Source organism: Pogoniulus pusillus, chromosome 29 (assembly GCF_015220805.1).
Source record: "Pogoniulus pusillus isolate bPogPus1 chromosome 29, bPogPus1.pri, whole genome shotgun sequence".
In the NCBI taxonomy this organism is placed as follows: Eukaryota; Metazoa; Chordata; class Aves; order Piciformes; family Lybiidae; genus Pogoniulus; species Pogoniulus pusillus.
Genome location: NC_087292.1, coordinates 15558138 through 15586107, shown reverse-complemented (window position 1 = coordinate 15586107; position 27970 = coordinate 15558138). Strand labels below are relative to the sequence as shown.

Genomic DNA, 27970 nt, shown 5'->3' with positions numbered 1-27970 from the left:
TCCTTCGTTCTGCCTGGGCTCTCCCACGTTTGTGGACGCAATTATTGTCCTGTGGGAAAGCAAACAGCCTCCCACACAGGCAGGGCTATTAGCTGGAGTCAGCCACTTGTCAGGAGAGCTGCTTGCAGGAGAGCTGTGTTTAGGCGAGCAGCCTCGGCAGCAGTAATTAGCGAGGCACAAAGCCGTTGCCCGTCCCGGAGAGCGAGGAGCCCGGCTCCAGCTGTGCCTGTGGGGCTGCCAGCTGTGCCCGCGGGGCTGAGCCCTTGCCTCCCGCCTGGCAGACTCATCCCACCTGCAGACTGGTCCCACCAGACCGACCAGTTTCACTTTCCAGCGCTAGGAAGTGGGCCGGGAAGCTGCCGGCGAGCGCCCAGACGTGTGCGGGACGGCAGCATGAGCCGCGGCAGCGGTGCCAGGGGCCGGGGCTCGCCTCTGCCCCCCGCCCCCGGAGCCTCGCCGCCTTAGCCCGCCGCAGCCAGCAGGCATGGAGCAGTTCGTCCGCAAGCGTTTGACCTTCCTGACATCCTTCTGGAACAAGCTGCGGCCCCGCTCGGTGCAGGAGAGCTGCTCCCTGGCCTACCTGGGCTCCGATTCGGTTTCGCTGCACTCGGAGCCCAGCTCCGTCTCCTTCATCCCCAAGTCCTCCCTCTTCATCGCTCTCTACGCGTTCACAGCCCGCAGCGAGGAGGAGCTGAGCGTGAGCGCGGGGGACAAGCTGCGTGTGCTCAGGGAGGAAGGAGACTACGTCCTTGCCCGACGGCTGCTGGGGGAGCCAGCCATGGGCTACGTCCCTGCCGCCTACGTGGCCAGCCTCAGCCAGGGCACCTCTGCGCACCGGCCGTGAGTAACCCTGGGCTCCGCCGGGGGTGGAGGCTGGGCCAGGGCAGCCTGTGCCTGCCCAGGGAGGCAGCCCGTGGTGGTGGGAGCAGGAGCAGGAGCGTAAGGACAGGGAATGGTTGGATTTGGTGTCCTTAAAGAGCTTTCCAAACAGTCTGGTTCTATGATTCTATCCCCTGCTTTTCCTGTCAGCAGTGGTGGGACCAAGTAAGGATCTGCCCTTCCTTGGATAATCCCTGCCACGAGGCTCCTGCAGCTCGCAGCAGTGGTGTGGAGGTAGTCAGCACAGCAAGCAAGGCTTGGAGGGTGGATCAAAGAGGAGAGATGTTGATTCCCCTTCCTAGGGGTTGCTCTGTGGGGGCAGAGATGTTGGTTCCCCATTCTAGGGATTGCTCTGTGGGGGCAGAGATGCTGGCTCCTCTTCCTGGGGGATGCTCTGAAGGGCAGAGATGCTGGCTCCTCTTCCTGGGGGATGCTCTGAAGGGCAGAGATGTTAGTTCCCCTTCCTGGGGGATGCTCTGAAGGGCAGAGATGCAGGCTCCCCTTCCTGGGGGATGCTCTGAAGGGCAGAGATGTTAGTTCCCCTTCCTGGGGGATGCTCTGAAGGGCAGAGATGTTAGTTCCCCTTCCTGGGGGATGCTCTGAAGGGCAGAGATGTTAGTTCCCCTTCTTGGGGGATGCTCTGAAGGGCAGAGATGCAGGTTCCCCTTCCTGGGGGATGCTCTGAAGGGCAGAGATGTTAGTTCCCCTTCCTGGGGGATGCTCTGAAGGGCAGAGATGCTGGTGTCTCTCTCTGGGCTTACCACCCTCAGACAGGAGGAGGTGACTGGCCAGGGACATGAGGTGATGGTGTGTAGTGGTGCAGTCACAGTGCTGAATAAAGGAACTTCTGCTTATTCTGTCTCCTCTCCCTCTTGCCCCACATTAAAGGGGAAGCAGCAGGGAAGTTGTTCCTGAACCCTGCCAGTTCTACAGGGCCCAGGAGCATGGGTAGAAGCAGTTTGGATTGGAACCTGTTGGGAAGCCCAGAGATTTGCAGGGCCAAGCCATGCAGCTGCTGCCGCCATGCAGCTCCTGCTCATCCAGGGCTGGGAATCCCTCCTTGTCAGTGCCTCTGCCACCCAACATGAGCTCAGGATGATGTCTCAGCCATGTCTCAGCAGAGAAAAGCCCGAGCTCATTGTTGCATAAGGCAGCCTGGTCCTGACACGCCAGGCAAAGCGCCCCGAGACACTGCTGCGCCCTCTGTCCTGGGCCCTGAGTCATGCCCAGTGATGGGAAGTGCAGGCACAGGATGGGTGCAGCCACCCTGCAGAATTCCCAGGCACTCCCCTTCAGCTGGGGGAAAGGAAAGAAGCAGAGTGGGCCTGGGAAGGGCTCTGACTTGCAGGGGCAGTGACAGCAGCTGGTGGGATGGGAGAGAACCCTCCCTCACTTTCCTGTGTGTGCTTTGGAGAAAGGCAAATCTGGTCTGGGCTGCACTGTGCTGGGGCCACAGTGGTGAGGACCACGGGGTAAGCTTGCTGATTTAGTCCCATCTAGTCCTGGTTCAGTCCCACCACATGAAATGTTTGAGGTTCCTTTGTGTGTGTGTGTGTGTGTAACCCATGCCCATCTCAACAATGAGGATGCAGTTGGGGGTTGATGCCAAGAGATGCAGGAGGAGGTTCGTAGAAGCATACCCATCACTGGATTGGAAGGGAGCTTCAAGACCATTTAGTTCCCATGAGCAGGGACATCTTCAACTAGACCAGGATGTTCAAGGCCTCATCCAACCTGGTCCTGAACAGCTCCAGGGAGGTTGTGGAGCACAGAAGCACAGAATGTGATCTTTGATCCCATTCTGTGCTTCTGTGCTCCACAACCTCCCTGGAAAACCTGTGCCAGTGTCTCACCACCCTCAACCTGTGCCAGGCTCTCACCACCCTCAATGGAGAGAATTACTTCCAAATCTCCAGTCTGAATCTCCCCTCTTCTAGCTCAAAGCCATTGCCATTTGTCCTGTTGCTACATGCCCTTGTAAGAAGTCCCTCTCCAGCTCTCCTGTAACCCCCTTCAGGCACTTTGCAGGCTGCTCTAAGGTCTACTTGGAGCCTTCTCTTCTCCAGGCTGAACAACTCCAACTCCTTCATCCTGTCCCCATAGGGCTCCATCCCTCTGACCTCTGACACAGGCTCCATCTCTCTAACCACTGACAGATTCCATCCCTCTGACCACCTTCAATTTCTAGTTTTTAAAAGAGCAAAGTATATGAGGTCTTCAAGCAAAGCCTGGATGAGGCACTTAGTGCCATGGTCTAGTTGACTGGATAGGGCTGGGTGCTAGGTTGGACTGGATGAGCTTGGAGGTCTCTTTCAACCTGGTTGAGTCTATGATTCTATGATTCTGGACCCATGCCAACAGTTCTATGTCCTTCTTGTGTGGAGGGCACCAGACCTGGAGGCAGCACTGCTGGTGGGATCTCAGCAGACCAGAGCAGAGGGGCAGGATCACCTCCCTCACCCTGCTGCTTTGGTTGGCAGCAGCCACATGCAGCTTTGCAGAGGGCACAGACTCCACGGAGCCGCAGGTTGGGGTTGGGTACTAATTTGTTCAGCTGCTCAAACCCCATCATGTGTAATTTGCTGCCCAGCTTCTTCAGAAGCTGGTGATCCCAGCTAATGGTGACACCTCCAGCTTCTCACGTCCGCCAGCCAGCCAGCCAGCCTGCCTTTTCCTACTGGAGAGCCTCTGGTGAATCTTGGCACTGAGCTACCACAGGAATCATAGAATCAAGCAGGTTGGAAGAGAGCTCCAAGCTCAGCCAGCACAACCTAGCACCCAGCCCTGCCCAACCAACCAGACCATGGCACTAAGTGCCCCAGCCAGGCTTGGCTTCAACACCTCCAGGCACAGCAACTCCACCACCTCCCTGGGCAGCCCATTCCAATGCCAATCACTCTCTCTGCCAACAACTTCCTCCTAACATCCAGCCTAGACCTGCCCTGGCACAGCTTGAGCCTCTGTCTCCTTGTTCTGTTGCTGGCTGCCTGGCAGCAGAGCCCAACCCCACCTGGCTACAGCCTCCCTGCAGGCAGCTGCAGGCAGCAATGAGCTCTGCCCTGAGCCTCCTCTGCTGCAGGCTGCACCCCCCCAGCTCCCTCAGCCTCTCCTCACAGGGCTGTGCTCCAGGACCCTCCCCAGCCTTCTTGCCCTCCTCTGGACACCTTCCACATCTCTCTTGATTTGAGGAGCCCAGAACTGGACACAGTACTCAAGGTGTGGCCTGAGCAGTGTTGAGTACAGTGGAAGAAGAACTTCCCTTGTCCTACTGGCCACACTGCTCCTGATACAGAGAGGGGTTTGCCTGGGTCCTCCCTCCTGGCATGGTGCTGCTGAGGTCCTCAAGCATCACTGCAAAGGGCAGGTGCCAGAGGTGTTTTCACCAATGTGATTTGCTGATGGGCTCTGAGTGCTGGTTGTGTCCATGAGCTGCAGGCTAAGATGTACAAAGGCAGCCTGTGCCTGTAGCTGTTACCCTTGTGGCAGGACATATGGGTGCAAGCCACACTTCATGATCCAGGGAGACCTTCAGGTGGCCTCTCAGTGCATAAAGTGACCAATCAGAAAGCTGGGGACAGACTTTTGAGCAGGAGCTGTTGTGAAAGGACAAGGTGGGTGGTTTGAACTCAAAGAGGGGGATTGAGGCTGGAGGGAAGAAAGAAGTGTTTGACACTGAGGATGGGGAGAACCTGGCCCAGGCTGCCCAGAGAGGTGGGAGCTGCCCCAGCTCTGGACCTATTCCCTCCCAGCCCCCTTCCCAGCCCCAGCAGAGCTCCTCAAGGTCAGTCAGTGAGGTGCTCTGGTCCTTCCCATCCCCAGCAAAGCCCCCAAAGCATGAGCTGTGCTTTACACATCAGGTGTTGGAAGTGACACAAAGAGATCACTGAGTCCAACCCCCTGCCACAGCAGGACCATACAGTCCAGCTCAGGGCACACAGCAACACATCCAGACAGGCTTTGAAAGGCTCCACAGAAGGAGACTCCACAGCCTCTCTGGGCAGCCTGTGCCAGGGCTCTGGGACCCTTCCAGGAAAGAAGTTCCCCCTTGTGTTGAGCTGGAACCTCCTGTGCTGCAGCTCCATCCATTGCTGCTTGTCCTATCCCAGGCAGCAGTGAGCAGAGCCTGTCCCCCCCTCCTGACCCCCAGCCCTCAGATACTGAGAAACATTTATTAGATCCCCTCTTAGTCCTCTCTTCTCCAGACTAAGCAGCCCCAGGGCCCTCAGCCTCTCCTCACCAGGCAGTGCTCCAGTCCCCTCAGCATCCTCATAGCTCTCCTTTGGTCTCTCTCCATCAGAGGAGGAAGTTCTTCACAGAGAGAGTGATTGGCATTGGAATGGGCTGCCCAGGGAGGTGTTGGAGTCACTATCACTGGAGGTGTTCAAGAAAAGACTGGATGAGGCACTTAGTGCCATGGTCTGGTTGACTGGCTAGGGCTGGGTGCTAGGTTGGACTGGATGAGCTTGGAGGTCTCTTCCAACCTGATTGATTCTATGATTCTATGATCTCTCTCCCTCTTCAACTGGGGAGCCCAAAACTGATGGCATTACTGAAGAGAGGTCTCCCCATGGCCGAGCAGAGGCAGAGGAGAACCTCCCTCCATCTGCTGGACACACTCTTCTTAACACACCCCAGGATGCCATTGGCCCTTTTGGCCACATCTCCTCCCCACCTCCTCCCCCCTCACTAACCTCTGCTCTGCCTCTCCAGCTGGTACTTCAGCAGGATCAGCCGGAACGAAGCCGAGCAGCTTCTGCTTTCGGCTCCCAACCAGCACGGCTCCTTCCTGGTCCGGGACAGCGAGAGCAGCAGGGGGGAGTACTCTCTCTCAGGTAATTGTGTGGCAATCACCCAGGGGAAATCAGCAGAGGGAAAGGAAGCAGCAACCTGTTCCTTAGGGGCAGCTCCTAGCTAGGTCAGCACGGGAGAGGGAAGGGTTAAAACGCGGACATCTGTTTGAAGCGTTTGGCAGCATCTTGCGAGAGGGAATTGCTTGGCTGCTAGGAAAGGTAATGGGTGCAGGTCTGGGTGGTTGAGTTACTGCAGCCAAGGAAAGTGAGTTGCTCCATGTGCAAGGTATGAAAGGCAGAAGCAATTCCCAGCAGCTTAATGATGGCTTTGCTCCACTGACTCCCAGGATCTCATTCCAGTGGCTTTTGTGTCATAGGATCACAGACTGGTTTGGGTGGGAAGGTTTTCTCACAGGTCATCTTGTCCAGCCCTCCCCCCCCCCCACAGTGAGATCCCCAAACACATCAGGTTGCACAGGGCTCCATCCAGTTTGAATGTCTCCAAAGATGGAGAGTCTTAACCACACTTCTGGGCAACCTGTTCCCAAGCTTCACTACCCTAATGTCCTCCTAATGTCCAACCTAAATCTCCTCTGCTCCAGTTTCAAACCATTGCCACTCATCCTATCCCCACAGGCCCTTCTAAACAGTCCCTCCCCAGCCTTCCTGTAGGACCCCTTCAGATATTGGAATGCTGCTCTAAGGTCTCCCCAGAGCCCTCTCTTCTCCAGGCTGGACAACCTCAACCCCCTCAATCTGTTCCTCTTGTCCTCTGAAGGCTGTCTAAATATACACTGCCACTCCAGGTTACCAGGGCCTGGGATGCTCCCATGTAGAGACATCAGAGTTCAGAAGAATTCAAACCAGGCAGCTCCAATAGGATCTGCTCTGACCCATCCAAAAACAGCCATGAGATATTCATGAGGAACCTCACATCTCACCTATCAGTCCTCTGGGCAGTGAGGTGCCCACAGGAGCTCCATCTGCTGCTGGTTTCTCCACCTCCAGCAGCAGTGAGCTCCACTGCTCTACAAGCATTTGTGGGGGAGGTTGGACTTGATGATCTCTGGAGGTCACAGAACCATAGAATCAACCAGGTTGAAAGAGACCTCCAAGCTCAGCCAGCACAACCTAGCACCCAGCCCTGCCCAACCAACCAGACCATGGCACTAAGTGCCCCAGCCAGCCTTGGCTTCAACACCTCCAGGGACAGCAACTCCATCACCTCCCTGGGCAGCCCATTCCAATGCCAATCACTCTCTCTGCCAACAACTTCCTCCTAACATCCAGCCTAGACCTCCCCTGGCACAACTTGAGAACCTTCCAACCTCTGAAGTTCTGTGCTCTGTGGTTCTGTGACCTGCCCCTGCCCATCAGGCATCAGCTCTCCAGTCCAGCTGAGCCCTGCTCGCCCATGGTCAGGAGGTGGGAGCAAAGGGAGCGATGGGCATTGGGATGTAAGCCCCACCCAGGGCTGAGTTGGGTTGCTTTAGGGTGACTTACCAGAGTGGCTGCCTGGAAGGGAGAGAGCATGAGAGTCCTGCAGGAGCTGGTGGTGGCACGAGCTGAGCTCTCTCTGCAACGGGCTTCCCCGCAGTGCGCAACCACGCCAAGGTCAGCCACTTCCGAATCTGCAAGAGCCCTGGGGGCAGCCTCTACATCCAGAAGGGCCATCCTTTCCCCGACATGGAGGAGCTCCTTGCCTTCTACACCAAGCACTGGAAGGTCATCCAGAGCCCCTTGCTGCAGCCCTGCAGCCCCGCGGTGCGTACGTGGACAGCGTGGCTCAGCCAAGCTCCCAGCCATGGCTGGCCAGGGGGGAAAAAGGGAACTGGGGGGAAAGAGAAGGAATTAGTCTGTCCTTTGGGATTTCAGCTTGTTAAAGTTAAGATAGGGCCATGAGGATGAGCAGAGGGCTGGAGCACCTCTCCTATGAGAGACTGAGGGAGTTGGGGCTGTGCAGTCTGGAAAGGAGAAGGCTCCCAGGGGACTTTATTGTGACCTTTCAGTATCTTAAGGGGGATAAAAGAAAGCTGGGGAGGGACTTTTTAGGCTGTAAGGTAGGGATAGGACTGGGGGGAATGGAACAAAGCTGGAAATGGGGAGATTCAGACTGGATGTTAGGAAGAAATTCTTCAGCATGAGGCTGGTGAGAGCCTGGCAGGGGTTGCCCAGGGAGGTGGTGGAAGCCTCATGCCTGGAGGTGTTTAGGGCCAGGCTGGATGAGGCTGTGGGCAGCCTGCTCTAGTGTGAGGTGTCCCTGCCCATGGCAGAGGAGTTGGAACTGGATGATTCCTGTAGTCCCTTCCAACCCTGCCTGATTCTATGATTATTTGAGCTGCCAGCATGAACTTTTATCAGCAGTGTGAAGGCCAGGATATGACACTGGAGTTTGGTTTTGACCAGCCACATTGCACAAGGCTGTTCTGAAATCATAGAAGCATCATAGAATGGTTTGGGTTGGAAAGGATCTTAAAGATCATCCAGTTCCAACCCCTCTGCCATGGGCAGGGACATTCCCCACTGGACCAGGTTGCTCAAGCTTCATCCAGCCTGGTCTTAAACACTTCCAAGGATGAGCTGTCCATAACCTATCTGGGCAACCTGTCTCACCACCCTCATAGCACAGAATTTCTTCTAAGTCTCCCCTGCTCTAGTTTCAGACTATTGCTCCTTGTCCTATCACCACAGGCCCTTATAAAAAGTCCTTCCCCAGCTCTCCTGTGGCCCACTTCAGGCACTGGAAAGCTGCTCTAAGGTCTCCCTGGAGACTTCTCCAGGCTGAACTGACCAAACTCCTTTAGCTTGTTCTCACAGGAGAGATGCTCCAACCCTCTGATCATCTTTGTGGCCTTGTGTGGACCCTCTCCAACAGATCCATGTCCTTCTTGTGTTGAGGGCTCCAGAACTGGATGCAATGCTCCAGGTGTGAGCAGATTGAGAGGAAAACCTCCCTTGCCCTGCTGCCCACACTTCTTTTGATGCAGCCCAGGACATGGGTGGCTTCTGGGCTGCCAAGAGCCCATTGGTGGCTCTTATCAAACACCTCACCGAGCAGTACCCCCAAGTCCTTCTCTGCAGGGCTGCTTTCAGTCCACTGAGCACCCAGCCTGTATTTGTGCTTGGGATTTCTCCTACCCAGGTTCAGGACCTTGCATTAGCCCTGTTGAACTTCCTAAGGTTGGCATCTCTCCAGCCTGTCAAGATCTCTCCATGTCCATGTTGTTACCAATCTCTTTGACACCCAGTCTGGAAATACCTGCACTTCCAACTCGTGTTTGCCTAGAGCACAACAAGACCAGGTTGCTTTCACATAGTTTTCATGCCAATTAGCCTGGCACTCATCAATGCAATTAGAGCATTAATCCCTAATTGCCAGCTCATTTCCTGATTAGGTTCCAGCCACCGATGATGACTCAGAAATAACAATTAAACCTGTGAATAAGCCCCGGGGTGAAACTGAACCGTGTGAGAGAAAAGAGATGCTTTGTGAGCTGAAGTCACAAATCAGCCTTCATGTGCAACAACAGTCATTTAATTGCTTTCATGTATTGGTGGCAATGGGGAAAGGCCACTTTTGAGGTCTGCTGAGCAGTGAATTGTGACCTGAATTCCTGATATTTCATGTAGCCTCCCCAAACCTCCTCCCTTGTGCATGTTGGGTCCTGGCAGAGGCAGGGTAGAGGATGCTATGCATGCTTTGTGCCCTCAAGGAATGTTTAACAGAGGGAGAAGCCATGCAGGTGGGAGAGCAGCACCTTCTGCATTTATTTGTGCCCACCAGGCCTTGGTGGGCACCAAGAACTGCTCCTTCCAAGTATTGAATGTCCCCCCTTGTGCATGCTGGGTGCCAGCAGAGGCAGGGTAGAGGATGCTCCACATGCTTTGTGCCCTCAAGGAATGTTTAGCAGAGGGAGAAGCCATGCAGGTGGCAGAGCAGCACATCCTGCATTTCTTTGTGGCCACCAGGCCTTGGTGGGCACCAAGAGCCAGTCCTTCCAAGTATTCAATGCCTGTTTGCATACCTGCAAAACCTCCCCCCTTGTGCATGCTGGGTGCCAGCAGAGGCAGGGTAGAGGATGCTCTGCATGCTTCGTGCACTCAAGGAATATTTAACAGAGGGAGAAGCCATGCAGGTGGCAGAGCAGCACATCCTGCATTTCTTTGTGGCCACCAGGCCTTGGTGGGCACCAAGAGGCAGTCCTTCCTGGCCAGCTGTTCCAAGTCTGCAATGCCCATTTCACAGACTCCCCCCGAGAGGGACGGCTGGGAGCGCCCACGCTGGGAGTTCACCCTGCGGAGGAAGCTGGGCGAGGGCTACTTTGGAGAGGTGTGGGAAGGGCTGTGGAGGAACACAGTGCCAGTGGCCATCAAGATCATAAAAGGTAGGTGGAGGGCAATCATAGAATCACAGAATTGTAGAATCAGAGAGTCATAGAATGGTTGATGTTGGAGGGGACCTCAGAGATCAGCCAGTTCCATCCCCTGGCCATAGGCAGGGACACCTCCCACTAGAACAGGTTGCTCAAGGACTCATCCAACCTGGTCCTGAACACCTCCAGTGGGGTTGTGGAGCACAGAAGCACAGAATGTGATCTTTGATCACATTCTGTGCTTCTGTGCTCCACAACCTCCCTGGGCAACCTGTGCCAGTGTCTCACCACCCTCAACCTGTGCCAGTGTCTCACCACCCTCAACCTGTGCTAGTGTCTCACCACCCTCACTGCAAACAATCCTTTCCTAACATCCACTTTCAATCTCCCCTCTGCCAGTTCAAACCCATTCCTCCTCCTCCTGTCATTCCAAGACCTTGTCAATAGTCCCTCTCCAGCCCTCCTGAAGCCCCCTTCAGATCCTGGAAGGCCATTCCAAGGTCTCCTGGAAGCCTTCTCTTCTCCAGGCTGCACAGCCCCAACTCTCTCAGCCTGTCCTCAGAGCAGAGCTGCTGCAGCCCTCTGGACATTTTCATGACCTCCTCTGGACTGGCTCAAATAGTTCCATGTCTTGCTTGTGTTGGGGGCTCCAGAACTGCACACAGGACTCCAGGTGGGGTCTGAGGAGAGCAGAGCAAAGGGGCAAAATCCTCTCCCTTGCCCTGCTGCCCACACTTCTCTTGCTGCAGCCCAGCACAGGGTTGCTGTCTGGGTTGTGTGCACACACAGTGGCCAACTGAGTCTCTTGTTCACTACCACATGGTTGGCCTCCTTTTGTTTCCTGGTCAGTGTGTCTATCTTATCAAGCTAGATGTGGTAGGAGCTGGTAAGCAGCCACTGGACTTCTTGTGGACCCATCTGAGATTGGGCTGTGCCTCTATAAAATGGCTTCAGCCAGTGGGATTTGTGATGTCACATCCAGGCTAAGCAAATGGGCATGGGGCAAGTCACATCAAGTCAGGTCAAATGGCTTTGTGACAAGCACAATGGATCTGTGGTAAACCAAATCCTGATGGGATCTGGAAAATGGGATGCAGAGCCCTGCAGAAAACAGCTCTTGAGTGTTTGGATCTGTGGCACAGGCTATGCAGACCTGAACATTTGAGTTCAAGGGTGGGTTGTGAGGAAGGAAGAAAATCCTTTCCTCAGCTGGAGGTGCTGAGTTCTGATGTGCACATGAGGCAGTAGCTCACAGAGGCCACCTTGGCTTTCTCCCCCAGCTGACATGAAGGCAGAAGACTTCACCAAGGAGATTCAGAATCTGAAGTGCCTGAGGCATGAGAAGCTGATCCAGCTGCATGCTGTCTGCTCTCTGGATGAGCCAGTGTACATCATCACTGAGCTCATGAGGAAAGGCAACCTCCACAGCTACCTCAACAGTAAGTACCTGAGCTGGCCCCACAGGGTGCAGGCTCCTGGGGCAGTGCTGCTCTAGGAATGCTTTTTGTGCCCCAGAATGGCCCCATGAGCCCAAGAGGGAACCCTAAGAGAGCACAAGATTAGTTTTGATCCTGTTCAGATCAGTGATCATGCAGAGCAACCCATGGGTGCTTGGTAGAGACCATCCTGGGTGACACCAAAACCCAAAGACATAGTCCTTGGGTATAGTCCTTTTGGTGTCTGTGCCCCTGGGACCCCAAGAGTGCTGGTGAGGACCTTCAGCCCCCTTACTTCACTCATCCATGTTCTTCCAGCTCTTGGCAGTGCACAGAAACCCCACTGCCATGTTTGGGCAACTCTGCCTTTGCTGGGAACGAAATGACCCAACACTGCCCCGGGTTGGCACTGTGGGTTTGGTCATGTGCAGAGCTTGTAACAGGCCACAGGCCACTCATCACCTGCCTGGCAGTTTATTTGTCTTGGCCTTTCTTCTCCTGACCCAGTAATCAGTCTTGAGGAGAAACAAGCCAAGCCAAACCACTCCCACCAAGACCTGTTTTTCTGCCTAGTACAATCCCCCCCCCCCGACACTGACCTAATTTTTGCTTGAGGCTCCAGTGGCATTTGGTGCTGGAGGAGCTGGAGCTTGCAGGTAGGACAGGTTGAGAAGCTCAGCTGGTGATTTGCATGGCAGAAGGTCACCTTCAGCTCTGAATGAGCCATGGAAATCTGCACCTTTGCTGAGGCAGAGACTCTTCAGAGCTCCCCCTGCCCTATTCCTGAGGAGCACATGGCTGTGCTGAACTTCCCAGGCACTCCAACCAGGATGGATAGGTTCCAGTTTAAGGTTTTACCCTAACCCTGGTCCCACACTGCTGGCACAGGCTCTCCATCCAAACCACAACACCCAAAATAGTTGCTGCTAGACCCCCTCCAATGCTTGGATCATCTGGGTTAACAGGTCCTGAAGGGAAGTCCCTGGGCACCTCCCACCTGCTCAACATTGCCTGTCAAGTGGCAGATGGAATGAGGTACCTGGAGGAGAAGCACATTGTCCACCGGGATCTGGCAGCCAGAAACATCCTGGTGGGAGAGGAACTCACCTGCAAAATCGCTGATTTTGGGCTTGCTCGGCTCCTCAAGGTCAGTCAGTGAGGTGCTCTGGTCCTTCCCACCACCCCAGCTCACCAGCTTGCCCCATCCTGCAGCCATTCCCTCCCAGCTCCAGCAGAGCTCCTCAAGGTCAGTCAGTGAGGTGCTCTGGTCCTTCCCACCACCCCAGCTCACCAACTTGCCCCATCCTGCAGTCATTCCCTCCCAGCTCCAGCAGAGCTCCTCAAGGTCAGTCAGTGAGGTGCTCTGGTCCTTCCCACCACCCCAGCTCACCAACTTGCCCCATCCTGCAGTCATTCCCTCCCAGCCCCAGCAGAGCTCCTCAAGGTCAGTCAGTGAGGTGCTCTGGTCCTTCCCATCCCCAGCAAAGCCCCCAAAGCATGAGCTGTGCTTTGCACATCAGGTGTTGGAAGTGACACAAAGAGATCACTGAGTCCAACCCCTCTGCCACAGCAGGACCATACAGTCCAGCTCAGGGCACACAGCAACACATCCAGACAGGCCTTGGAAGGCTCTACAGAAGGAGACTCCACAGCCTCTCTGGGCAGCCTGTGCCAGTGCTCTGGGACCCTTACAGGCAAGAAGTTCCCCCTTGTGTTGAGCTGGAACCTCCTGTGCTGCAGCTTCCATCCATTGCTCCTTGTCCTATCCCAGGCAGCAATGGGCAGAGCCTGTCCCCCCCCCTTGACCCCCAGCCCTCAGACACTGAGAAATATTTATTAGATCCCCTCTCAGTCTTCTCTTCTCCAGACTAAGCAGCCCCAGGGCCCTCAGCCTCTCCTCACCAGGCAGTGCTCCAGTCCCCTCAGCATCCTCATAGCTCTCCCTTGCACTCTCCAGCAGGTCCCTGTCCCTCTTCAACTGGGGAGCCCAGAAGTGAACACAGTAGTCAAGCTGGGCTCTCACCATCTCCCACTGCCTTTCAGGATGACATTTATTCCACCAGCAGCAGCACTAAGATCCCAGTGAAGTGGACAGCCCCGGAGGCAGCCAACTACCGCACCTACTCCCTCAAGTCTGACGTCTGGTCCTACGGGATCCTGCTCTATGAAGTCTTCACCTATGGTCAGATCCCCTATGAAGGTAGGGCTGCCAGCTCCCTCTAATGCCTCTCCATTCACATCCCAGGCAGCTTGCCCAGGCTTCCCAAAAGGCCAGGTGTCATGAATTGCCATGTTACCCATTCCACAGCGAATGTGGAAGCAGCTCCAAGGGCATGAGCAGGTTATTACCCACTTTGCATCACCTGGAGGTGTTCAAGCAAAGCCTGGATGGGGCACTTAGTGCCATGGTCTGGTTGATTGGCCAGGGCTGGGTGCTAGGTTGGGCTGGCTGAGCTTGGAGGTCTCTTCCAACCTGCTTGATTCTATGATTCTATGATTTTAAGAGGAGCATGTTCAGTAGGGCAAAGGATGTGATTCTCCCCCTTTGGTCTCATGAGACCCCACCTAGAATACAGTTCTGGAGCCTCCTACACAAGGAGGACATCAAACTGTTGGGGCCAGTCCAGAGGAGGCTATGAAGATACTCAGAGGGCTGCAGCAGCTCTGCTATAAGGGGAGGCTACAAGAGTTGGGGCTCTGCAACCTGGAGAAGAGAAGACTTTGAGGAGATCTTGGAGTGGCCTTTCAGGATCTAAAGTGGGCTACAGGAGGGCTGGGGAGGGACTATTGACAAGGGCTTGGAATGACAGGATGAGGAGGAATGGGTTTGAAGTGGCAGAGGGGAGACTGAAACTGGATGTTAGGAAGAAGTTCTTTACAGAGAGTGTGGTGAGACACTGGCACAGGTTGAGGGTGGTGAGACACTGGCACAGGTTGAGAGTGGTGAGACACTGGCACAGGTTGCCCAGGGAGGTTGTGGAGCACAGAAGCACAGAATGTGATCTCTGATCTCTGACACATTCTGTGCTTCTGTGCTCCACAACTGCCCTGCAGGTGTTCAGGACCAGGTTGGATGAGTCCTTGAGCAACCTGTTCTAGTAGGAGGTGTCCCTGCCTATGGCAGGGGGTTGCAACTGGCTGATCCTTGAGGTCCTTCCCAACCTAAACCATTCTATGACTCCATGATTCTATTTTCAGTGCTTGGTGCAGGAGCTGGAGGCAGATAAGTGGTATGGGCTGATTGATCTCCCACAACCTCCTCTCTACCAGTCTCCTGGCACAGAAACACCATTTAGCAGCAGCAGTTGACCTCCTGGTCCACTGGAGGTGCACCTTCAAGGCTTCCTTTGGGGATGTCAGATTCAGAGGCATCTTCTCCATCCTTGCAGGAATGACAAACCAAGAAACAGTAAGGCAGATCACCAGGGGCTATCGCCTGCCCCGGCCCAGCTCCTGCCCTCCTGAGATCTACAGCATCATGCTGGAGTGCTGGAGCAGCAACACGGAGGAGCGTCCTACCTTCCTGGCCCTGCGGGAGAAGCTGGGCTTCATCTACAGACGGCTGCTCAGCTCCCTCTCCTGACGGACCCTTTCCCACCAGCCTTCCTGCACAAGCCCCCCCCGGCCAGCTCTTGCCGAGAAACTCCTTCCTTCTGGTTTGCCCTCTGACAGGGCTCCAAGGACAGCACATCCCCCTCTCCAAACCAGCTCACGGTCCCCTGATGGTCAGGACTCAAGGAGATGGCCAAGGGAAAAGGCAATGAGCTGTGGAGAGCTCACTGCCAGCACCTGGCTGGGTAGCAGTCTGGGTAGTGAAGGCATCACCCAGAGTTTACTTCTTCAGTCAGCCAGTGGGGTGGGAGGTGCCTGCTGCTCCCCAGGCCACCGTCAACGTTTGCAGGCTGTGTTCAGCTGTGGCTCTGCTTGGTTTGTCTTGCAGTGTGTGTTCCGTGTGTTGGTCAATAAACATGTGTGCAGCCAGCCCTCCCTTCCCTCTTCCCTTTCCCCTTCCCTCTTCCCTTTCCTTTCCCCCTCCCATTCCTTTCCCCTTCCCTTACCTTCCCTTTCCCCTTTCCCCTTCCCTTTCCCCTTCCCCCTTCCCTTTCCCGACTTCTGTCCCCTTCCCATTCCTTTCCCCTTCCCTTCCCCCTTCCCATTCCTTTCCCCTTCCCTTACCTTCCCTTTCCCCTTCCCTTACCTTCCCTTTCCCCTTCCCCCTTCCCTTTCCCGACTTCTGTCCCCTTCCCATTCCTTTCCCCTTCCCTTACCTTCCCTTTCCTCTTCCCCCTTCCCTTTCCCCTTCCCTTCCCCTTTCCTTTCCTCCTTTCCTTTCCCTTCCCCCTTCCCCCTTCCCCTTCCCCTTCCCCTTCCCCTTCCCCTTTCCCTTTCCCCTTTCCCCCTTCCCTTCCCTTCCCTTCCCTTCCTTTCCCTTCCCTTCCCTTCCCTTCCCTTCCCTTCCCTTCCCTTCCCTTCCCTTCCCTTCCCTTCCCTTCCCTTCCCTTCCCTTCCCTTCCCTTCCCTTCCCTTCCCTTCCCTTCCCTTCCCTTCCCTTCCCTTCCCTTCCCTTCCCTTCCCTTCCCTTCCCTTCCCTTCCCTTCCCTTCCCTTCCCTTCCCTTCCCTTCCCTTCCCTTCCCTTCCCTTCCCTTCCCTTCCCTTCCCTTTCCCATTTCCTTCCCTTCCCTTCCCTTCCCTTTCCCATTTCCTTTCTCCTTTCTCCTTTCCTCTTTCCCTTCTCCCCCTTCCTGGGCACTCAGATCCCTCCATGGTGCTCCCCTCCCTGCCCAGCTGTCAGTGGTTTGCAACCAGTCTGGCTCTTGCAAACAGAGGCACAGCATCTTCCTCTCTCTGGTCTCTGTTTGTCCAGGCATGGATTAAACCTTGGTGTTCCTCGGCCAACCCTCTGTCAGCTGCTCTCTGGTTCCTTGCCCTGTTCAGGTTCACTCAGTAAAACCCTGCTTCATCCTCCTCTGCTCTTCATCACACTCCCAGTGCAAAGCCAAAAGATGCTCCCACCACCTCCAGCTCCTCACTGCTTGCAGGTTTAGCCCAGTACAGAAGGACCTGCAGCTTCTTGTCCCCATTTGCTCCAGCCAAGTAGCTTTTACCCCCCTGCCCATGCTGACTCCTGGAGGCTGGGCTGTCCTTGGCAGTGGGGGAAGGACTCACTGAAAAGCAGCACTGGGAGTTGTGCCAGAACCTTTCTGGGGTCAACCTGACCGCGGCTGCTTGGGCAGTGTCATGCCTGGGGCACGGGTGGCATGGCATGGCATGGCATGGCATGCTGTGGGTGAAAGGCAGCCTGGCACAGCCTGGGGCTAGATGAGATTGAGCAAGTCTGCGTGCAGGAGGGGCCTGGAAAGGGGAAGTGGGAAGGTGGAGTGGGTGTGTGCTGAGTTCTGAGCTGCCTGTGCTGGCTCCCAAGTTTGAACAAAGGTGAAGTGGTTGCTGAGTCCTGCTGTGACCTGGGAAAGCATCATAGAATTCCAGACCGGTTTGGCTGGGAAGGGATCATTCAAGGTTATCCAGTCCACCCCCCCCTGCAGTCAGCAGAGACATCTGCAAATAGAGCCACAGCCAACCTGACCTGCAATGGTGCCAGGAATGGGGCACCTACCTCTCTCCTGTGTGGGCAGCCTGGGCCAGGGTCTCACCACATGCAGCATAAACCCATAGCTCTTCCTTCTCTCTGATCTGAGTCTCCCTCTTGTAGTTCAGACCCTCACCCTTTGACTTGGCACAACAGGCTCTGCTCAAAGGTCTGGCCCCAGCTTTCTGGTCACCCCTTTGAGCACTGCAAGGCCACCAGAAGGTCTCCCTGCAGCCTTCTCCAGGCTGACCAAGCCAAACTCTCTCAGCCTGACCTCACAGCAGAGCTCTTCCAGTGCTGCCAGCACTGCTGTGGCCTCCTCTGGCCACTCTTCAGCAGGTCTTGTCTATACTGTGGGCTCCAGAGCTGGCTCCAGCACTGCAGGGGGGGCACAGCAGAGTGGAAGAGAAGAGCAGAATCCCCTCCCTGCCCCTGCTGCTCAGGCTGCTGGGGATCAGCCCATGACACGGCTGTGGGGTGGGCTGGGAGCACACAGTGCTGGCTCATGTTCAGCTTTTCACCCCCCAGCACCCCTAAATTCTTCTCTGCAGGGCTTCTCTCCTTATATTCATCCCACACCCTGCACTGAGGTACAGGACCTTGGATATGGCCTTGTTGTACCTCCTGAGGTTCACATGGACCCACTCCTCCAGCTTGTCCAGATTAGAGTGGTCTCAGCTGGCATAAACAAGCCAGGCAGGTTGGGTTTGGACATGCAGGAGGAAACCTTCGTCTTTCAGAAGCATTTCTCAGCCTGATCCATCCCCTGAGCAGGGAGCAGATGTGGGCACAGCCCAGGTCCCACCCGAGGAGAAGCTAAGGACCAAAGCCATGTCCAGCAGGCGTTGGGTTCCCTGCACACCGAGCCAGGGCAGTGCTGTGTGTGGAGCAGGGCCTTTTTTAAGCCCTGGAAGTATGAAATGTGCAAAGATCTCAAGGGCTCAGGGCTGGCTGCCACCAGATGGAGCTCAACATGGAGCAGCAGGAGAAGGGAGGGGGTTGGTGGTGATGATGGGGTTGCTGTGGGGAGCAGCCTGCAGGGCCAAGCTCCCTCCAAGAAGCAAGCAAGGTCCCTCCTGCTTGCAGCAGAGCTCATAGAAGTGTGAAGGGCAGACACAAAGCCACCCACAGCAGCTTTGCCTTCCTCCTCTGCAGCTGCTTGAAAAGCAGCTCCACTGCCTGGGTTTGCCCTCCAGCAGGGTCTGCTGGGGGGGGGTGGCATTTCTCTGACTCATTGCTTGCTTTCTAAAAGTAGCCAGAGCTGGATGGGAGCCCAGATTGTCTCATCTTCTGCCAGCATCTCAGCCTGGGCTGAGCCCTGCAGCTTCCCCCCACCCCCATGCCCACCCCCCACTAAAATTTGGGCCACTACAGGGAGCAGGCTCATCCCAGAAATCCATCCCACAAAGGCAGAGCTGCTGGGCTTCTAGTGCTTTGCAAGTCCTGCCAGGGTGGGCATTGCAAACCCTGCTGCTAGGGACATTCTCCAGCTCTGCTTTCAGCCTGGCACGTGCCCCACTTGTGGGTTCAGCCTGACCGAGTGGCATTGCAAGCCTGTGCCAGGCTGGTGGCATGGGGCTGAGCTTCATGAGGTGTTTCTATTTTGAAGGTCCCACGGTGGCCTTTGAAGGGTGAGGGGGAAGCAAAACTGCTTGGCTGGAGGAACAACATCATCCTGCCCCAGGCAGGCAATGGAGGGAAGTGTTTCTCACCGAGGTGGTGGGAGTGGCACAGAGGCCCTCGCAGTAAGCACAGGCTGGTTCAGAATCATGGAGTGACAGAATCAAGCAGGCTGGAAGGGATAGCCAAGCTCAGCCAGCACAACCTAGCACCCAGCCCTGCCCAACCAACCAGACCATGGCACTGAGTGCCCCAGCCAGGCTTGGCTTCAACACCTCCAGGGATGGCAACTCCACCACCTCCCTGGGCAGCCCATTCCAATGCCAATCACTTTCTCTGCCAGCAACTTCCTAACAACATCCAGCTTGAGACTGTGTCCCCTTCTTCTGTTGCTGGCTGCCTGGCAGCAGAGCCCAACCCCACCTGGCTACAGCCTCCCTGCAGGCAGCTGCAGACAGCAATGAGCTCTGCCCTGAGCCTCCTCTGCTGCAGGCTGCACCTCCCCAGCTCCCTCAGCCTCTCCTCACAGGGCTGTGCTCCAAGCCCTATGAGTGGCCCAAATATGTGAGTCCATCAACAGCAAAACCAGAGACTGGCCAAGTGGCACAAGGAAGCAGCAGGAGAGAAGGAGAGGGGACATGTGTCCCTCATGGGGGGGTTGGGGACATGTGAGGAGGGTGCTTGCCCCTCTGAGAGTGAGCTCAGTGGGAAGTGGGGATGGGATATGGTGCACAGGGAGACCTTTTGCTTGTCTGGCTTCTGTTCCTCTTGCTGTCCTGCCACAGCAGACACAGGGAATCAGCTGGAGTCACGGAATTGTTCTGGCTGGGAGGGACCTTTAAAACCATCAAGGCCAATCATTAACCCAGCACTGCCAGGTCACCACTAAACCGTGTCCCTCAGCCCCACATCTCCACCTCAGCTTTGAAACCCCCACCCCAGGGATGAAGACTCCACCACATTCCTTGGCCAGCCTGTACCAGGGCTTGACAACCCTTTGGGGAAGAAATTATTCCTCATGTCCAACCCAAACCTCCCCTGGAGGCACCTGAGGACATTTCCTCTTGTCCTATCAGTTGTTCACCTGGAAAATTGAGACCTACCCCCACATCAGTGGGGCTGGAGACAGCACAAACACAAACGTGCTTGGCCACCAGATGCCTTCCCTAAACACACCTGAGTGCTGTGAAGGGCCAAGAAAGGCCCCAGAAGCACCATGCACCACCAACAAGCAAGGTGATGCCAAGGTCTGTGCTCAGAGCAATGCCATGGAGCTGCCCAGGAGCAGAGCCTGGAAGAGAGGATCAGGCTCACCCTGTTTTGTCACCTCCAGTACAGCAGGAGGCCAAATCTGTGAGACTTCACAGACCTTCAAAAACACCCCAAAGTTTTAATTCAGCAGGGTTCTTCAGGCAGTTTTGCTCCACTGGCACCAGAGCAGCCACTTACTGATGCTGTGGTCACTGCTGTGAACCCAGCCTTGCTCTGCAGCAACGTGGGAATGGGCTTCACCTCCATGCAGCATCCAAAAATGGGATGGAGGAGCGTTGCTGGGCTGCTGGCATCACAGCAGCTGACCAGAGCTGGTCCAGAGGTGAGCCAGGCCAGGAAAAACACCCAGCTAAAACCCATGGGTGCAGGGTTGGTGCCTTTGCTCTGCCACAGCCTCTTCCAGGTGCCTGAGGACAAGTTGCTGGATCTGACTCTCTGCAATCAGCAGACCAACAAGCAAATCCAGCAACATTGACTTGACTCTTGTGTGTCCACACCTCCACCTGCAGCCCCTGAAGCTGTAAGCTTGGGACGTTTATTTGTCTCTGCAAAATAGAGAGTTTGTGTTGGGAAGCAGCAGCAGGTGAGGCCACTCAGCTCCCCCAGGGCATCCTGGGGGCAAGCAGCAGCTAAAGAGCTTTGCCTGGCATGGGAAGGAGGATTTCTGGGGGGGCTTCTTTGGGTTTTCCTGTGTTTTGTGAAGTTTAAGGGCTGCCATCTGCCTCCTGAGATACAGAGCCACCTGCATGGGGGCAAAGCCTCCTCAGCAGCACCCAGCACCAGTGATGCTGGAAATCTCAGGGGATTCAAACCATGCACCCGAGGTTGTTTGCCCTGAGGAGCCTCCTGCAGCCATTCCCTTTGGCATTTTACACAGCAGAAGTTCCAGTGCTGCCCTGGCTCCCTTCTAGGGACAGAAAGGACACAGAGCCCCTGCCCTAAGGACAAGAACCACTGCCTGGAGACGCAGGGCTCAGAGCAGAGCTTACACAACACTTTTCCTTACCAGCAACAACAACCAAAGTTGGAAGTGACCTGGGATGCCTTTGCAGAGTGGACAAAAAGCAGAGCAGCCTCCTCCTCCTCCTCCCTCCGCTGCTCCTGGGCCAGGCTTTGCCCTTTGCCCCTGCCCACATGGATGCCAGCAGTGTAAAGTCACTGCTCAGGGGTCCCCAGCTGCCACCAGGGCAGAAGCACACAGGGATTGTTCCATATCTGGTGCTGGAAGCAGTCCAGTGCAGGAAGGTTTGGCACCTTTAAATGGAGCCCTGCCAGGGCTTTGTTTGCCTCCAGCAGGAACAGGACCTTGCTCTCAGCATGCAGGCACAGGCAGGCTCTTGTTTTCTATCAGGCTCCTCACAGAAGGGCCAAGTTGACTGATTCAAGGCAGAAATCAACCAAAGCACCATCTCGGGCAGCACAGGGCCAGCTGAGCTCCAGGGCTGCTCAGCCCAGTGCACTCTGAGCTGCCACCACACCATGGGCTCCAGCCTGACACCAGACCCACAAAATGCATGCCACATGCAAGCTATCTCCCCCTCCCCCTTTACTGAGGGCTCACTGCACCCAGATCCTTCTACCAGTACTGACCAGGCTCAGGCACCCACTCCTACACTGCAAGACACTGGAACAAAGACAGGGCAGGGGGGAGCAAAATTAGTTCAGTGTCTGCAGGGGCAGGTTGGAAAAGAGAAGGAAAGGGTGGGGAAAGTGTTTGCAGCCTCCACCACCACCCAGCCAGCTCTTGCTCACATGCAAACCACAAACACCAGTGAGTCATCCTGGCACAACCATGTGCCACCCAGCACTGGCAGGCAAGACAATGAGTTGCTGGAGTGTGCCCAGGGGAGGGCAAAGCTGGTGAAGCACTGAGAACAGGTCTGGTGAGGAGCAGCTGAGGGACCTGGGGTTGTTTAGTCTGGAGAAGAGCAAGGTGAGGGCAGACCTTCTGATTCTCTACAACTTCCTGAAAGGAGGTTGCAGTGAGGTAGGGGTTGGCCTCTTCTCCCTAGCATCAGGTGACAGAAATGGCCTCAAGCTGTGCCACAGGAGGTTTAGGTTCACATTAGGACAAATTTCTTTGCTGCAAGAATGGTCAGGCATTGGCAGAGGCTGTCCAGGGAGGTGGTGGAGTCCCCATCCCTGGAGGTGTTCAAGCAAAGCCTGGATGAGGCACTTAGTGCCATGCTCTAGTTGACTGGATAGGGCTGGGTGCTAGGTTGGACTGGATGATCTTGGAGGTCTTTTCCAAACTGGTTGATTCTATGGTTCTATGAAATAGGTGTTCAAGACACCTGTGGCCATGGCACTTTGGGGCATGGTTTAATGGCCATGGTGGTGTTGGGTTTGTGGCTGGACTCAATCTTGAAGGTCTTTTCCAGCCCAAACAACTCTATGATTCTGTGACCCTGCTGCTGTGACTGGAGGTCACATCCCAACCTCACCCAGCCCCCCCCCCAGCACTGCTCTGCCCTCCCATCTCAGACGAAGAACAAGGCACAAGGTTTGAAAAGGCTGCTCGAGTTTATTTAGTTGCCATTGCAGGAGCACAAAGTGAACCAAAAGAGTTTCCCCAAGAGCAGAGTAAAAAGGCTGGTGTGGGAATCATCAGGGGCTTGCTGCTCTAGCACAAAGCAGCAGCTCTGCTGGGAGCAGCCTGCCTAAAGCTACAGGAGGGGGGTGGGGGGAGGGGAAGGGGCTGTGCCCGCCGCCGTGGGGAGCAGCCGCAGACCCGCTCATGGCGAGGGCCCGGAGCTGGGCTCGCTGGCGTGGCGCCTCCGTCCTGCTCCGGGGGCTGGCGCCAGGCCACATGCCAGCGGTCCTGCTGCCACCCGCAGTGTGCCCAAGCTGCAAGACAGCAGAGAAGGGGTCAGCCCCAGCACCCAGGCACTGCATCATCCCTCCGTTTGGTTTGGCATTGCACCAAGACATCACCCACCCGGTTAGGATGCACCCCCAGGGCTGTCTCCCAGCTGCCCTGGGCGCTGCGTTGGCATCCCCTCATGTCACCGCCCCCGAGGGAGGCACTCACCTCTCCGGGGACTCCGACACCGTTGTCATGGCCGGGTGGGCTGTCTTCCCAAAGAAGAAGCTGGCCCACCAGTGGCCAGGGTCGGATTTGGGCAGACCTGGAGGAGAGCCCAGGTCAGTGTAACCCAGGCAGCCCTGCAGCCTCCTCAGCCTCATGCTGCAGGAGAGGCTGCATCACCTCCAGTAAGGTCTGGGGAAGAAGGGTTAGGAGCAGAGTCTGCCCACGGCCCCAGGCCAGGCAGCACTTACCCGGGGGGTGGGGGATGACCTCCCCAGAGTACTCGGAGCTGCCACAGGAGCTGTTGCTGGACGTGGAGCTCAAGCGCCCTGTAGAGACATCACAGCCATCAGGGCCACCAGCAACCCTTGGCTGTGCCATGAAAAGCAGAGCATGGCCTTGGTGTGGCACGGCACAGCCCAGTCCCACCACTATCTCACATCAGTATGTGCCCAGCTTTAGTGGGCAGGTAGATAACAACCATGAGGAAGGGACCAGGGAGACTACAAGCTGGCCAAGAGCAGGCAGCAGCAAAGCACCTGAACACCTCTGTGGGAAAGCATTTGCAGCCCCATGAACATTATTTAATGTCTCTGCATCTGTAGGTGACACTTGGGAGGCCTTTGAAGACAACTTGAGGTCAAGATGGTGCAGATTCCTGCATCTGATCCACTCAGTTTGTTTTAGCCCAACTGCTACAAGCCTGTCACAGGTTTCAGCTCAAGGGGAGCACTAATTCTGGTTCAGGTAACCCATTAAACCCCTCCCCTAGAAAGGTACCAGCAGCTGCCATCAACCCAGGCTGGTTTGGCAGCTCATTCCATAGAATGGCTTAGGGTTGGAAGAGATCTTAAACATAGAATCATGGAATCAGTCAGGGCTGGAAAGAACCACAAGGATCAGCCAGTTCCAACCCCTCTGCCATGCCCAGGGACACCCTACCCTAGAGCAGGCTGCACACAGCCTCAGCCAGCCTGGCCTCAAACACCTCCAGCCATGGGGCCTCAACCACCTCCCTGGGCAACCCATTCCAGCCTCTCACCACTCTCCTGCTCAAACAGCTTCCTCCTCACCAGATCATCTAGTCCAAAGCCCTTTGCAGTGCAAGATGGATCCAAAGCCATCACCTCCCCACACCTACAGTCTTAACAACTGAATTTCAAAGCTCCTTCAGCTGGGCAGGGGCTGTGGCAGCCCTCGGAAGGGTCTGAGCAGCAGGGGGGCAGCTGCTGGTTGCTCCTTTCCTCAGCAAGAAGCCTGCCAGCTCTCATGGAGCTCCAGCTGAAAGCACATCCCTGAAGTCAGCTCCATCTCTGCTGGTGCCATGGTCCCCCTGCAGCCTGGCAGAGCACCTTGCCTGCTCAACCACCACCCCAAACCCACCCCAGCCCCAAGCCCACCCTTACTTCGGTGGTAGTTGTGGGTGGCCATGAGCGAGCCGCTCGATGGGATGGACGCCATGGTTCTAGACCTTGGTTCTTGTGCAGATCTACAAACCTGCAGGCAAAAGGGACATTCATCACTGCAGAGGGGCCCAGACATCTCCCACCCACTCAGCGCCTGGCCTCAGGAGAAAGACCCGAGAGTTTAAGCGGCCCCAGCGTGACTGCCGAAGCAATCTGCCCCACGCAGCGGCACTGACCGGGCGCAGGGCTTAGGGCTCTCGGTGCCAGTCCCGGCTTAAATCCACAGCGACACGCGAGGGCAAAATAACTCCTTGGGAAACACCTCCCAGCACCACGCTGAGCCCTGGCAAAGCCTGAGCTCACAGGGATGTTTCCCTGCCTCGCACAAACTCAGCTCCCCTCCCTGCATCAACAGTTGGAGCTCACCAAGCCTCAGGCAGAGGTTGCGTAAGAAGCAAAGGAGCGTTTAGCTCGGGGCACAAACCCAGAGCTTTCCAGCTTGGAATTCCAGCCCCAGCCAGTCCCCAGCATCGCCTCCGCCACCCCCCCGAGCTCGGGGCAAGCCTGCCAGCGCTGCTCCATCCTGCACAACGCATCCCTCCCTCTGCCACGTCCGTTTCAAGCATGGGCATGGCCACTGCCCTCCCCGGCCCGCGACATGCCCATGGAGCTGGGGAGAGAGCGTTCTCCTCCTGGCACAAGGCACTCTCCGATGCGATCCCCTCCCATCCCACACCCCATGGGCTCGAAACCAGCTCCTAACTGGCTGGAACAGCAAAAAAATAGTGTCACTTGCCAGCACAAACCACAGCCCCCTGGGGGTGCAGAAGGACTCCGACCCCCGTCAAAACACGGCAGGACAGCAAAAGCACCGACCCGGGCTGTACGCTGGGTGCAGGGATCCAGGACCAAACGACCCCCACCACCCCCTCCCAGGCATCCAGCTCCTGAGGAGGCTTTCCCTACTCTAACGAGGCACCCACGCGTTGGCTGTTCCGCCACAGAGCGTCCTCCGCGCAGCCCCGGCCCTGCTAACCATCCTTAGTGGGGAAACTGAGGCACGGACTCCCCTCCCCTAAGGCTCACCCCACAGAGACGCGGGGCAGCCTCGCCCTCCCAAAGCAAAACTGCCCTCTCGGTGGTACAGTACCTGTGCTGAGCGGCTGCGAAGGTGGGGAAGGGGGTGGGGGTCCGGCTGGCGGGCACTAAGGCCGCGGGGGGCCACTGAAGGCCGTAACCGCTCCGCGCTGCCGGCCTCGGCCGCGGCGCTGCCGGGCCTGGCCCCAGCCTGGCCCTTATATACCGACCGACCACGCCCCCAAGGGGCGGTGCACCAATCAGGGGAGGGGGCGCGGCTGGACACGCCCCTTGACAGAGCCGGGGACGGGATCGCGCAGGCGCCTGGTGCGCAGCGGATGGGTCCGGCCGGGATGTGCTGCCGAGTGCGGCCGGGATGTGCTGCCGGCTGCGGCCGGGATGTGCTGCCGAGTGCGGCCGGGAGCTGCTGCCCCGTCCGGCCGGGATGTGCTGCCGAGTGCGGCCGGGAGCTGCTGCCCCGTCCGGCCGGGATGTGCTGCCGGCTGCGGCTGGGAACTGCTGCCGGGTCCGGCCGGGATGTGCTGCCGGCTGCGGCCGGGAGCTGCTGCCGGGTCCGGCCGGGATGTGCTGCCGAGTGCGGCCGGGAGCTGCTGCCGGGTCCGGCCGGGATGTGCTGCCGGGTCCGGCCGGGAGCTGCTGCTGGGTCCGTGCGGGAGCCGCTGCCGGGTGCGGGGGTACCGGAGTGCATCGGGGATCGCGGGACCTGCCCCGGTGTCTGCCGCATGACAAATTGCCCTGGAACAAACATCAGGGCGCAGAGGGCGTGAGGAACGCTATCTTCCCCCAGCAGAGTTGTCAAGCCCTGGAATAGGCTGCCCAAGGCAGTGGTGGAGTCCTTGTGGCTGAAGGGGTTTCAAAGCCCTGGAGATGCGGTGCTGAGTGCCATGGTTTGATCGTTTCTTCATAGGGGGAGACAGCAAAATCCTAACTGGAGCACTTAGGGCGCTAAGATGTCATGGAAGAACTCTTGGGGAATAAACATAGGGTCTGGCAGGCTTCATTTGAAAGTGCATCAGACCCACAGATGAGGTGAGAGGTGGACTTGCTGCCTGTGAGAGAGAGCTTTCTCGATGGACGTAGCTTGCTCGGTGCTATACACACCCCTGGATCATGCAGCCAGGCTGATCTAGTCGGAGATGTCCCTGCTTGCTGCAGGGAGGGTGGTTCTACACTTCAGCCACAACCCCAAGCAGTGCTACAGGCTGGGGACAGAGTGGCTGAGAGCAGCCAGGCAGAGAGGGTCCTGGGGGTGCTGGCAGAGAGTAGCTGAACATGAGGCAGCAGTGCCCAGGTGGGCAGCAGAGCCAATGGCATCCTGGGCTGGCTCAGGAGCAGTGTGCCCAGCAGGACAAGGGAGGTTCTTCTGCCCCTGTGCTCAGCACTGCTCAGGCCACCCCTGGAGTGCTGTGCCCATTTCTGGGCTCCTGAATTGCAGAGAGCTGTTGAGGTGCTGGAAGGTGTTTGGAGCAGGGCAGCAAGGCTGGGGAGGGGCCTGGAGCAGAGCCCTGTGAGGAGAGGCTGAGGGAGCTGGGGGTGTGCAGCCTGCAGCAGAGGAGGCTCAGGGCAGAGCTCATTGCTGCCTGCAGCTACCTGCAGGGAGGCTGTAGCCAGGTGGGGTTGGGCTCTGCTGCCAGGAGGTCTAGGCTGGATGTTAGGAGGAAGTTGTTGGCAGAGAGTGATTGGCATTGGAATGGGCTGCCCAGGGAGGTGGTGGAGTGGCTGTGGCTGGAGGTGTTGAAGCCAAGCCTGGCTGGGGCACTTAGTGCCATGGTCTGGTTGGTTGGGCAGGGCTGGGTGCTAGGTTGTGCTGGCTGAGCTTGGAGCTCTCTTCCAACCTGCCTGATTCTATGATTCTGTGGCCAAGATGCCCTCTGAGAGTCCTTTGCAACCCAATTTGGATCTGCTCATACACAGATCTTGTAACCTGCCACTGCTGGGTTAACTGTTGGGCTAAATGATCTTAAAGGCTAATTCCAACCAAAACAGTTCTGGGATTCTGTTAATTAACCAAAATGAGTACTTGGATGTAAAGGGAATCAGAAGCACAGTTGGGGCTCTTCCTCTGCCCCAAGGGTTTAGCATCAGGCATGCACATATGGGAGGGGGCACCAGCAGGGGGAAATCTGAGCATTGGACTCTTCTCCCAGGTAGCAAGCAATAGGACAAGCTGCCCCAGGGGAGGTTTAGTTTGGGCATGAGAACAATTTCTGCCCTTTGAGTGGAAGAAATGCTGGGAAACATCATTTTTTGAGGGGTGTTGCTTGGGACACTTCAGGGTTTCAAGACAGGAGGGAACCCATTTTCCGTGCTGGGATGGTTCTGGCACAAGCTGTCCATGCAATGAGGTTCATCCCTCCCCCAGACAGTGATTTGGGCTGTGAAGATGGAGTTACCTGTTTGACTGGGAGCCAGGCAGCCAGCTCCAAGACAGGCAGTGCTGCCTCCCTCCAGGAAGACATCAATCTCCTTGCACAGCTCAT

At 56.6% G+C, this 27970-nt stretch overlaps 2 protein-coding genes across 2 annotated transcripts; one reads left to right on the top strand and one right to left on the bottom strand.

Annotated features, from left to right (window-relative positions):
- The first annotated feature begins 484 nt into the window (after nucleotides 1-484).
- On the top strand, nucleotides 485-15526 carry SRMS (src-related kinase lacking C-terminal regulatory tyrosine and N-terminal myristylation sites). Its single transcript, XM_064167531.1, has 8 exons — nucleotides 485-840; nucleotides 5590-5711; nucleotides 7267-7433; nucleotides 9916-10054; nucleotides 11323-11481; nucleotides 12444-12625; nucleotides 13522-13678; nucleotides 14868-15526. Exons 1-8 carry the CDS (start codon nucleotides 485-487, stop codon nucleotides 15059-15061), a joined length of 1476 nt encoding a protein of 491 aa, XP_064023601.1. The 3' UTR covers nucleotides 15062-15526.
- A 6936-nt stretch (nucleotides 15527-22462) lies between these two features.
- PPDPF (pancreatic progenitor cell differentiation and proliferation factor) lies at nucleotides 22463-25673 on the bottom strand. Its single transcript, XM_064167433.1, has 5 exons — nucleotides 25543-25673; nucleotides 24393-24483; nucleotides 23238-23315; nucleotides 22990-23086; nucleotides 22463-22805 (listed from the first exon to the last, which is right to left on the bottom strand). Exons 2-5 carry the CDS (start codon nucleotides 24445-24447, stop codon nucleotides 22694-22696), a joined length of 342 nt encoding a protein of 113 aa, XP_064023503.1. The 5' UTR covers nucleotides 24448-24483; nucleotides 25543-25673; the 3' UTR covers nucleotides 22463-22693.
- Nucleotides 25674-27970: the final 2297 nt, after the last annotated feature.

What these genes read in the sequence shown, in the direction of transcription:
- SRMS (XM_064167531.1), top strand. Translation starts at nt 485, where the DNA reads ATGGAGCAGTTCGTCCGCAAGCGTTTGACCTTCCTGACATCCTTCTGG. An exon ending in GGCACCTCTGCGCACCGGCC is followed by an intron (nt 841 to 5,589) that starts GTGAGTAACCCT and finishes CTGCCTCTCCAG; the next exon opens with CTGGTACTTCAGCAGGATCA. An exon ending in TGGTCAGATCCCCTATGAAG is followed by an intron (nt 13,679 to 14,867) that starts GTAGGGCTGCCA and finishes CCATCCTTGCAG; the next exon opens with GAATGACAAACCAAGAAACA.
- PPDPF (XM_064167433.1), bottom strand. Translation starts at nt 24,447, where the DNA reads ATGGCGTCCATCCCATCGAGCGGCTCGCTCATGGCCACCCACAACTAC. An exon ending in CACCCACAACTACCACCGAA is followed by an intron (nt 23,316 to 24,392) that starts GTAAGGGTGGGC and finishes ATGTCTCTACAG; the next exon opens with GGCGCTTGAGCTCCACGTCC. An exon ending in GGTCATCCCCCACCCCCCGG is followed by an intron (nt 23,087 to 23,237) that starts GTAAGTGCTGCC and finishes GCTCTCCTCCAG; the next exon opens with GTCTGCCCAAATCCGACCCT.